At 29.7% G+C, this 11545-nt stretch overlaps 1 protein-coding gene across 6 annotated transcripts; it reads right to left on the bottom strand.

The window, feature by feature from the left end:
- Positions 1 to 4170: 4170 nt before the first annotated feature.
- LOC101493188 (probable serine/threonine-protein kinase WNK9) lies at positions 4171 to 7790 on the bottom strand. 6 transcript variants are annotated; one of them, XM_004495726.4, is made up of 7 exons: positions 7390 to 7790; positions 7268 to 7305; positions 6805 to 7032; positions 6480 to 6700; positions 6118 to 6275; positions 5600 to 6032; positions 4171 to 5383 (listed from the first exon to the last, which is right to left on the bottom strand). In XM_004495726.4, exons 1-7 carry the CDS (start codon positions 7462 to 7464, stop codon positions 4326 to 4328), a joined length of 2211 nt encoding a protein of 736 aa, XP_004495783.1. In that variant the 5' UTR covers positions 7465 to 7790; the 3' UTR covers positions 4171 to 4325. The 6 variants fall into 6 exon arrangements, with proteins under 6 accessions (XP_004495783.1, XP_012569973.1, XP_073223843.1 ...); XM_012714519.3 differs by having other exon boundaries at positions 7404 to 7789; XM_073367742.1 differs by having other exon boundaries at positions 6118 to 6358; positions 6484 to 7032; positions 7404 to 7790.
- Positions 7791 to 11545: the final 3755 nt, after the last annotated feature.

The following is an 11545-nucleotide window of genomic DNA, read 5'->3' as shown; positions in this document are numbered from 1 at the left end:
ATCGTAATGGTAAGTGTGTCTTATTTTTTCTTTAATAAGTGGCTCCCTTCTAACATAATTAAGCCAAAACATAATAATAATCTTAAAACTGATTTTCGATTAATTTCAAAAGTTTAAATTCAAAATAAGAATTTTTTTATATATCAGAACTTAATTACTTTCTTGGTTACGTAAGAAAAAAAAAATTGAAAAAGGACACACCCAAAGTATTCGATGAAAGTGCTGAACACAAATTAGGAGGAGGTGTTTGGACCATAAAAAAAATATATAAACAATTTGTTTTCATCTTTGTCGTAATAGATTTACAAGCATTCTATTATCGAATGATGTAATGAAGAGATATATGTCAATCTATACACGAACTTTGTGATAAATGTCAACTTATTAGCACAATAATGAGAAGGAAGTATCATAGGTGACTAACTAGACCACACGCAGAGAATTAGATAAATAGGTAATCCTCTTAAACCAAACTTGTCAATATAACTTAATGCCAACCAAAAGAGTCTCGATCTTTGTGTGAAAACGTTGGACCCAAGCCCCCATCATTTGCCAGCTTTAGGTTGGTAAGTGCACTCATATTAACAAAACAAACGAGGAGAGGAAGAAAAATCATCATAAGCCTTATGGGATAGTTGAACTTGTGTAGAAATGGATGATAACTTGTGGTAATAGAATCGTGACAAGATTTCCAGATAAAAAATTGGACATTGGTTGAGAGGTGCACTTTCCAAATCCATGTATCTTCAAAAGTATTAACAAAGTAAGGATCCAAACACTTCTTGGACATTGCTATAGTAGGCGGCAATCCAGTAAATAGAGCAACAATGTTAAGAGAAACACCAGCTAGTGCAATCTCTTGAACAATTTCACATAAGGGACAGGGTTGATTCATAATGCAAGGTCTGAAACACATATTAATGTCTCTATCCCTTATTTTGAAAGTGAACCTATCTTACAACATAATTCTTATTAGTAGCCTTCCAAGTAGGTGATCCAACCAGAACTTTATCTAAAGTTTGTTATCAGAGTGTAAGATTCTCCAAATAAGCTTACACAAATAAATGCTACATCTTGAGTACGCGTTGTTTAAATTCCCAAACCATCCCCTCTTCTTTCCGAGTTAATTAATTTTTTTTTATTAATAGACGGCTAACAAACATTTGTTTCATGTATAATTTATTTAATAAATTATAATTAGATATTATATTTTTTTTATAAATTTTATCTAAAAGACATTCAAAAGATATTATTATTGAAATACGTAAATATCTCTTAACCAGTTAATTTGTATTTAGAAAAATATATGTCTTGTCTATTAATTAAACAATAACAAACATATGTCTTGTCTTGTTTATAGTTTATGTAGTAAATTATAATAAGTTTTTTTTTTTTAAATTTATCTAGAAGATGTTCAAGAGATAAATTAATTACTAATAGAATACATAATTCTTTTTAACCAACTAAATTGCTAAAGATATTATTTTTAACTAATTAATCAATAAAAAACATTTGTCTCGTGTATGATTTATACATAAAATTATAATTAATGCATTTATAAAATATTCAAAAAAAAATTATTGAAGATATTCAAGAGAGAACAAAGAGATTAAAAGTCCTTTTGTTATAGCTTATTTTAAAAAATAATCATTTTTAAGGCTTTTTATCTTTTTTTTACATGTCATCGAAAAATTTAAAATTTGAAAATAATCTAAATACAACTTCAAATGTAGAAGTTGTAACGATAAATTATTTTAAATAGACTCTCGTAAAAATCACTTTTTGTAATTAATTATTTTTTTAAGAAAAAGTAATGAGCTCATAATAGTAAACAAACACAAAATATTTATTTTAAATCTATAAAAAATAATTTCTTTATAATGAAATATAGCAAAATCACTTTTTTGTAACCTATATAACAAACGTTTCTTAAATTTAATATGTTATTATTAACATTTGATTTTAATGTTTTAACAAATCTTAAATGAGTTTACTTTATTAAAAATTAAATGTGAAATAAAATTGATTAAAATAATTTATTTTGTATCTAAAAAAGCTCAAAGATAAATTTTAAATTAAAAATATATTAATAATTTTAAAAAAGTTATTTATTATTAAAATATGAAATTCTCGCTTAGAAGATTGTTTTAAGCCTCGTTTAGTGTTGGACTGATGATGTGTTTTATAATAACAGGCATATGAAGTATTTTTTATTATTAGTTCGAAAAATAAAAAAGAACAATATCAGAATAATGATTTTTTATTAAATTCCTATTATTATATATATTTTATAAAATGTTGGTTATATGCATTTTTTTTGGTTCTTTAGGTGTATATTTGATTGTGATTTACATCATGATCATTTCGTTGTTTTATAGACCAAAACGAAATATTATTGAAACTTTGTTAAAAATACATATAACGAAAATAATAATAAATAATTATTATCGATTATCGATTTTTTTTTTTAACATTCTTGAATGATATAAAAACTTATTAAAAATGTGAAAGCCTGTATGTATTATCAAAAAGTTATCTTGCCTAACACGTGTCATTAGATCACATGTTAAAACATTCAAAAATAATAATTTTAAAATTGGTAGAAGTTGAATAAACAATTTCCAAAATAAAATTTATATTTATACTTTAACTTAAAATACATGTTAATATTTATTATTTATTTTTGTTTGAAAGAGTCTATTGACAAAAATTATATACACTAAATATTAAGAGTAATCACATACAATTCAATGTAAACGGCATCAATGAAAACTTGAAAAATAAAAAACGCAAACTGAAAATATATCAACATGCATTGTATGTATTAGTACGTTGAATTGACATTTTCATATAATCCATTGAGTAAATGACATTATGTGAACACAGAAAAATCATAAATTTGATTAAGAAAAATTGTTACAAGATAAATTATTATTATCTATTGTAAATATTTTATTTAGAAAGTCAGCTAAATTGAGGTCAGTGAGTGGACCAATCCGTGTACCAATAATAATGCTTAGTTGGCAGTTAGCAGAAACAGAAAATTTGATTCTTTTGGTGGGCCTTTCATCCTCCTCATCTCTTTTGGTACAATTATTTGATTGCCTTTTGAAACCAACCTCATTATCCATCATTGAGGAAAAAGCAAAGAGATAATGGAACATCCCATTGGTTAACTCCCACTCAGAACTGACATGCCCAATAATTTATTATGGATACAAATAATAATAATCGATTGCCTTGTCAACGTTCCCTTCTCAAATATCATGTCCATGCATATTTATTTATATATTTTAATGAATAAAATATTAAATCAATTAAGTTTCCTCCCAAAAGCACCAATTTTTAAACAATTGTATATTCCGTAATAATAATGCAACTAGTGCACCAACGTAACAACCTTACTTTCTTTGTCCTTGCAAAAGTACCTAAATTTTGACCATGTTCTCGGTTTGTATAACAATCCTATGGACTAATGACTGGTGTAATCAAATGCCAAATGGATAAACCTCCACACAATTTTCTTGGACCCCACTAGTATATGGTTTAAGTGTCTTTTTGATGATTCTATTACTACTCAATTATGGAATTCTATAATTGAGTCTTAAAGCAAGCAACTTAACACGTTAGTGTCTTGGAAAATTTGACTTATTCAAAATGAATAATGTAATGTATAAAGTGAGAAAATCAAATTTTATTACTTCAATAAATTTATAATTTATTATTATGTACTTTTTAATATCCACCTTTCATTTGTAATACTCACTTTATATTCAAAGTGAATTGACAAATCCCTTATTTGAATTAAGATTTCTTCACTACAAGCACGACGGCATTACACTTAAAAGATCATCATCATAAGTTCGAGATTAAAATTTGACAACTCTCATCTCGACTTTAGTAAATCAGGCTCAAAATGCAAAATTTAAAATGTGAGTTATCCTATCTTAATTCAATGGTATTGATTCTATGACAACAGAAAATCTACACGTGAATGGACCTCAGACAACAACTACATAGTGCATGAGCTGCAGAGACCGTTAAATACAAAGAGAAAAGATTTATCTCTCTAAATCTAATGGTCCTCATAGTTGCTGCACTGTACAGCTGTTGTAGAGGATGCAAGAAGAAGAAGCCAAATATCAACCAATATCCTTTTCACAGCCTAAATAAATAACACTGCAATGTATTTCATGATGCCTTTGAGGGGAAACAGATCATAACTATTAGGCACTGATATCCATGTGGATAAATTGAAATCAGATACCTCAATGTAAATATTGTATATATAATCTACAAAAGAATTCAATAAGTGCCTCAGAAAATTATACATCAAAAGCATCAACAGGGAGGGAAACTGTCCTGTGCAGAGAGTGTGGAAGCAAGGAGCCACTGTAAAAACTCTTTGCAGTAACCATACCTTCTCCGAGGGATTCCGCCGCCTCACAATTTTCGTCCCTTTGGGTGTCCGAAATGGGGCTGCTTTTATGAACATGACCGAAATCATAACTCAAGTTATTAGTAACATGTTTCGAGTGAATGTCATTGTTGCCTCCTTTGAATCTTTCTGTCGATGAAGATGACATAACCACGTAATTTGTTTTGTGCTTTCCATTACCGCTACGAGAAGATTTAGTTGTTAGCCCAAGCTGTTGATCCTTAAGTTCCCTTAACTCCATTTGGTACCTTGCTTTCAACCATCTCAGTTCCTTTTGGATATCTTTCTCATAATCATCGTCAAGACCGCAATATAACGAACGAATGGCGGAAAAATCATGGGTTCCAGATGAATTTTTTGGCGAAATTGTTGCATTGTGGGGAAACTTATTTTCCCAAACATCATGTGCTTTATCTTCAGCTAATACTGATTTATCTAATTGTTCATTTTGTTCATCAGAATGACTTTGATCTGAATCTACCGGACTCAGTTCTCGACTTTCATGCTGATTCCATTGCCTTTGATAAAGCAAGTGGTCTGATTGGTTTGAAATGTTCGGAATCTCTCGAATATGATTGTCATATTCCTCAGATTGGAAGGTAATCTCTTCAAACCGCCCATGCATTGAAGCGCATCCATGCCTACAACACTCGGGAAGTTGCAAGTTACTCTGATTATGTGAAAGAAAATCCAAAAGGGAGCCACTAGAAGTATGATTAGACACGCAATTGCGACAGAAACCTTGACTTGAAAAACGAGGAGTTTCGACGATTCCTGGTCCTGTTCTCCATTCAGGTACCAAGGAAGCGATTTCTCCATCGATCATTTCTGCTATGCTGGTAACATCTTGATCAGTAATGTCAAGTTCTGCAACCATCTCAGTTGCTACACTTATTGCTGTGTCCATCTCTATGTCAAATGGGAAAGAAATATTACGAACGCGGCCTGTATCACACAATTAAGTCAAACCATTAAATATACATTAGTATCATTAAAGCCGTGCCAAAGCACAGGTGGGAACAGGAATTTGAGGCGCAAAAACATGACGTCTGGCATATAAATTCATTCCTTTATATATAGTAAATAGACAGACAAATAGATAAATAGATAGATAGATATCACATGCAGCTGTGAAGATAAAATGAAAAGTGACAATTCTACCTTCTTTATCAGAAATGTTTATTCTCAAAAAGATACCACCGTCATCTTTCTTCTTGCCCTTGATACTTATGTCAACATGTTCAGAGGGTTCATCATCATGGTGCTCAAAAAGTTCAATTCCACACTGTTCATTATCAGCTGGATGAGAATACCAGTCTCCTTCATACCCAAAGCCACCATTCGAGTATTCGTAACTGAAATTACTATAGCTTCGATGAAGATCATAAAGCGGTTGTCTGATGAGGGGACCGAAGTCATTCAATTCTCCACTGATTACCTGTCTCAAATCATATTCGTAATCATCAATTTGAAGAAAAGGGTCATCTAGAAGCTCCCTCGCAGAAAGCCTTTCGGACACTGTGGCCAAGCATTTCTCGACAAATTGTCGCACTTCTGGATCCTTAACTTTATACAAAGCGTCTGGCTTTTTCCCCTGATGATAGAAAATGTCAACGGAATTTAGTCACCACAGAAAAATCCCTTGTTAACAATCGCAGAGAGGTTAAGAGCAAACTTACTGAAATAACTTTCTTGTAGATTTGAGCTGGATGAGTACATTCACTATAAGGATATTCAAATGTGACCATCTCTAATATGCACATCCCAAAGGAATATATGTCAACTAGTTCATTGTATGCCTCTTCATAAACTTCTGGCGCCATGAATTCAGGCGTTCCTACGTAAACAGAAGCGTAACCGATGAATGTCCGTCCAACTAGAATCACCGATCCTTGTCCAATTACAGTAAAAGAAGCGCTACTAGCATGCGAAATATCATGGTTTCTTACGTCATCATCAAATCATTTCAAAAAGGGTATCGACTAAGTGAACTAATTGGCATTAATGTTTGGTACTAAATAATGAAATTAAATAAACATACCTACACAATGAGCAGCATGTGATTTCCGAAGAATTGCTGCAAGGCCAAGATCCCCAATTTTGACTTCACCTTGATTTCCATTGACAAAAATGTTGTCACATTTGAGATCTCTATGGATCACTGGTGGGTCATGACTATGTAGGTAGAGAAGTCCTCTCAGGATCTGTATGCACCAATGCTTCACTGCTCTGATGTTAACTCTCTTGTGCTTTAGCCTATACCTATTCAACAATCGAAACAAGTGATATCCCTAAAGATGAAGAAACAATACAAGATCTAAAGTGCACAGATAAATATAGAAGGAAGGAAAGTAGTTGGAACTTACTGTCTAAGTGTACCAGAGGTGAACATTTCAGTGACAAAGTTAATGTTCCTATTAGCAGTATCAACCCAAGAGGTGTAAAATTTCATAATGTTTTTGTGCTTCAATGTTTTCAAGAGATGAATTTCACAGTAAAGCCTCTCAAGATCTTCAGGACTTTGAAGGAAATCATAAAGCTTGACCTGATTCCAAGCAACTTCAATCCCTTGATACACATCAAATGCTCTATATCTGCATCAATTCAGAACCCAACCAACAACAAAAAAGTGAAAACAAAAAACAAATCTACCAGATTCCCATATCTACAAACTCAAAGAAAAACAAAGAGAAACTCAAATTTGAAGGAAATCAGTACTAGCTCAGATGAATTAACCAACTTTAACAACCAAAAAGACTTCAACTTTGAGACAAAAAATAATATTAAGGAAATGGGTATATCGTAAAATGGATGAATTTATAAGCTTACACTGTCTTTGAAGCTCCTTTACCAAGGATTTCATTGTACTGCAACAAGTAAACAAAAACATCATCAAACTGAAGCAGTAAGAGAGAGAGAAAGAGAGAGAGAGAGAGATTAAGAGGTTATACTCTTCCATATCTACCAGTTAGATCAACTTCAACAAACTCAGAGTCACCTTGTTCAAACTGTGTCACTCCATTCATTCTCTGCTTGCACTAGATGTTTTTTTTTTCTCTGTTTACTTTTTGGTTTTTCCTATGATATTAGACTTCTGCTTGTGTTCCTCTTTTGTTACGACACACACAAACAGAAACCGAGAGAGAGGAACGAGCAAAAGGGAACAATATTTATTTTATTTTATTTTTCTAAAAAAATATACTTTTTCAGAACCTTTCAAACAGATTTTTTTTTAAAGATACAAACAGAAAATTTATCCAAAAATTCACGAGAAAGAGGGAAGGAGAGAGAGAAAGAACAAAAGTATATGAAACTGTGTCTACCACATTTTTTAGGGGGATACAAACATTGCCACCCACCCCCATGAAGGAACGTGACAAATAGACAGCGCGAGGCTCCTAGTTACATGTTTGGGTCCACTTTTTGCTGTCAAATTGGATTCTATCAAGTACTAATTTTTATCTTCAATCAAATACATATTTAAAGATTACTCTTTATATAATCGGATAATAGTATCGGTTATCCAAATCGTATAATAAGTAGATAATAACTAAATAAATATTTACCTTTACAACAAAATCTTAATATATATTATTGTAAGATATGAGTTGCGTTCTAGTAAAATAACAACAATGTATTAGATATACTAGTAAGTTAATTATAATTATTTCTTAACTATTTATTGTATTCAATTTATATAATTAACTAATTTATATGTCTAATGAACATACAACGTATACCGAATATATTTAGAATTTCTTTTGAAAAATACTTAAAGTATTTAACATAAGAGATTGTTGTAAATATTTGTATAAGAGTTTATACTGCGAATTTTGCAATTTGATTGAGCAATGAGAGTATTTATATATAAGTCACGTCCTAGTAATATATTATGTTAAGATGGTAATTTTAAACGCATTTGATATGAATTAAGTTTAAAAAAGTCTAATGGGAATTATTACTTACCATTTTTAATAACTAATTATTTTGTCTTACTTTTTCAAATAAAATACACTATTTATTAAAAATGGTAAAGGTTCACCACTTGACTTTTTTTAGGTTGGTATTGAGTGCTCCTAATATTATTTTGATTTCTTTTATAATTTTTTAATTTTAAAAATGTAAAATATTCTTCCTTCTTTATAAGAAAACACTTTTATATATTTTATTAAAATATTTTTTATATAATTCTTAAAATAAAATATATTTTTTTATAGTTATGACGAACTTCGATAAAATTATATTATTTAAATTAAAGACTATACAAACAATATCTTAAAATAAGTATACAAAACTTTGTCTTATTTATAACGTAGTCAAACTACACATTGGACTTACAGAAGCATGCGGTTATAATAGGTATCAAATGCACGTTTAAATTAATTTATGTCTACATCTATAAAAAAAATCAATTTATGTGGATAAAATAATCACTTTAACAATTTACTTTGTTTTTTGGCAAGTGTTATGTAGGAGAAAAAGAACACCATGTTTGGTAGCGGTGATAGACCAATATACAATATGCTACTGTTAATATTTATTCATATTTAACATCTCATTTGAAATAAAATATAAATAAAATAAATAATTAACAAAATGAACGTATTTTAATTAAAAAATGAACGTATTTTAATTAAAAATTAAACTTAAATAATTAACTATATAATAAATTTTTCCTTATTGAGTTCAATAATGATTATTATAAAATAAAATTTAGAGTCCAGTAATGACTTTATTTTTTCCAATAATGACACATCAACCGCACACAAGACAGATAAGCAGGCCTGCAAACAAACTAAAATAGTACTCGTACTAATAGGAACTGGATCCGTACAATGACTGTGACTCACCGGTGAGGTGATGTGCTACAATTCAACTACCTCAAACAAAAATTTCGTCTTTTTTTTTTTGCTTTCTTCATCCTCGGAAAAATAAAGCACCAACTAAGCCATTTTCCATTTTTTGTGTAGGGTATCGATCTCACTCTCAAATCGAAAATAACTCTTTGAAATTACTCATTTTAATTTCAACAAAATCATAATATTATTGGTAATTTCGTTAAATTCACCGTAATTTGTTTAAAATTTCATATTTTGCAAAATATTCTTCATGCATTAATTAGAATAGAGGAGTGTTTTGTACCCAAGAAAAATAGAAAAGTGTTGATAAGATATTTTTTAATATACATTCTAATAAAGTAATTTTTATTAATTGAAATTTGATAGTATAAATTTCACTAGATTATATAGATCTCATATTAATTTAATTAGATTTATATAAATTTTAATTATTCAAAGAAGATGTACTGAAAATCACGTGTTAAATATAAATAATATGCTTACAAAATTCAATTATTCGTTAATAGCGCAATACAATATTTGTCAAATATAAATAGTGTCGTACTAACATTATTCATTAAGTATGTCATATCATGTTGGTTTTGTTATTGTGTATTTTAAACACAAATATATTTATATGATTCATCTTAAATATGATGAGGCATAATTGAGAACTATCTATATAAAAAGTGTGTAGTATCATCCAGTTGTTAATTAAAGTTATCATTCAATGTTTGGTTACAACCACTATTAGATTAATATATGAAGATATAAAATAGTAGTTTTTTGAGAATTTGACTAATTTATTTTAACATATAACTAATTTTTTTAAATAATTAATATTAGTAATTAATTGTTAATTTTGTTAAAAGAGAATTGAACCCATGATTTATTATCATTTCAACCTATATATTATTCTCTAAACCATCTTATGACTCCCTAAACATATATCTAACTATCTATCAATATTGTCATACCTACAACCTCCTTGCATTATTGAAGTGTAATACTTAAAATGTGTAACTAAGTAATTGAACTAGGACACCCTAAAAATATTAAGAACGAACTCGAAGTACAACTCTAACTAGGGAAGAATTATGGTTTAATGTGTTCTCTAGTAAATATAATGTATTGAACGATAGAGGTTTAGTAGAGATAATTTGTAGTCACTATAGTGGAAGGATATCCATAATTTGAATAGGGGTGGTGGTGAGTGTACGAGAATTGGTTTTCTGACAATTTAGTTAATAAGGTGGAGGATGACGGACAAATATGTTTTTTGATGGATCCTTGGTTATCAGGGGGGGTTTATTGTGTGATATAGGTTCAATCGACTTTTTGCAATTGTTAATGATAAATACATTTCAGTTGCTTCTATGAATAGGCTAAGGTGGGGGGTTGAATGAGAACTCTTTTTCTGTGGGAGGAGAGTTTAGTCGATGATTGTTGTTATTTGCTAGTGTTGTTTTATGGGAAGAAGTCAATGATAATTGGCTTTGACCCACGTGTCAAAGTAAGGCTTTTGTAGTGGAATGGGCTTATCATATTATATCACAAAATTCTTAAGATACATATCACAGTTGTACAATATCATTTGAAATAAATTGACCCGATTAAAGATATTTTTAGGAGTGTGGTGTTTTTTTCTCAATCATTTGTCTACAAAGGACAATCTAATTGAATTTGGATCTTTGAATGATAGTGATGGTTTTTGTGTTTGTGGATGTGGTTTGAAAGAAAATGTTCAACATTTATTTTTTGAATGCCTGAAATTCGATTTGGCGTGGGAGATGGTTTTGAAGTGGTGGAATTTGAGTAACGCGCTTTCTAACATTGTTTTAGTTCATGCAAATTAGTTTGATGGATCAGGCTTAGACGATAAACGAGCGACGAAGATTTTAAATTTTATTTAGTTGTGTTGCATTTGGTCGATTTAAAAGATGATAAATAACATTATTTTTCACAATAAAAATTAAACGTGGACATGTTGGTGGAGAATATCAAAATTCTTTCGTGGTGTTAGTTAAAATATAGAGGGAAAAGTTTTCATTATGATTTGTGTCAATAGCATCATCATTTTTCCCTTTGTATTCCTCCTTAAAAAAGTTATTTTGTATATAGGTTATCTATTTCCAATTTCTTTACATAGGATTCGATTAGCAACTTTTTTAGTATGTAGAGTCGTTGTCAGATTATATTGTCTACATTTTTTGTATTTGTTATTTCTAGGCATGTCTTATGCCTAGACTTTTTTCTATGAATATTACTT

Source organism: Cicer arietinum, chromosome 4, assembly GCF_000331145.2.
Source record: "Cicer arietinum cultivar CDC Frontier isolate Library 1 chromosome 4, Cicar.CDCFrontier_v2.0, whole genome shotgun sequence".
In the NCBI taxonomy this organism is placed as follows: Eukaryota; Viridiplantae; Streptophyta; class Magnoliopsida; order Fabales; family Fabaceae; genus Cicer; species Cicer arietinum.
The sequence above is the reverse complement of the archived record's forward strand: the minus strand, read 5'-3'. Positions and strand labels throughout refer to the sequence as shown.

Bases quoted from the DNA above. Each gene is read 5' to 3' on its own strand.
- LOC101493188 (XM_004495726.4), bottom strand. From the start codon at position 7,464: ATGAATGGAGTGACACAGTTTGAACAAGGTGACTCTGAGTTTGTTGAA. The intron at 7,306-7,389 runs GTATAACCTCTT...TACTTGTTGCAG, and splicing joins TAACTGGTAGATATGGAAGA to TACAATGAAATCCTTGGTAA. The intron at 7,033-7,267 runs GTAAGCTTATAA...GAATTGATGCAG, and splicing joins AAAGGAGCTTCAAAGACAGT to ATATAGAGCATTTGATGTGT.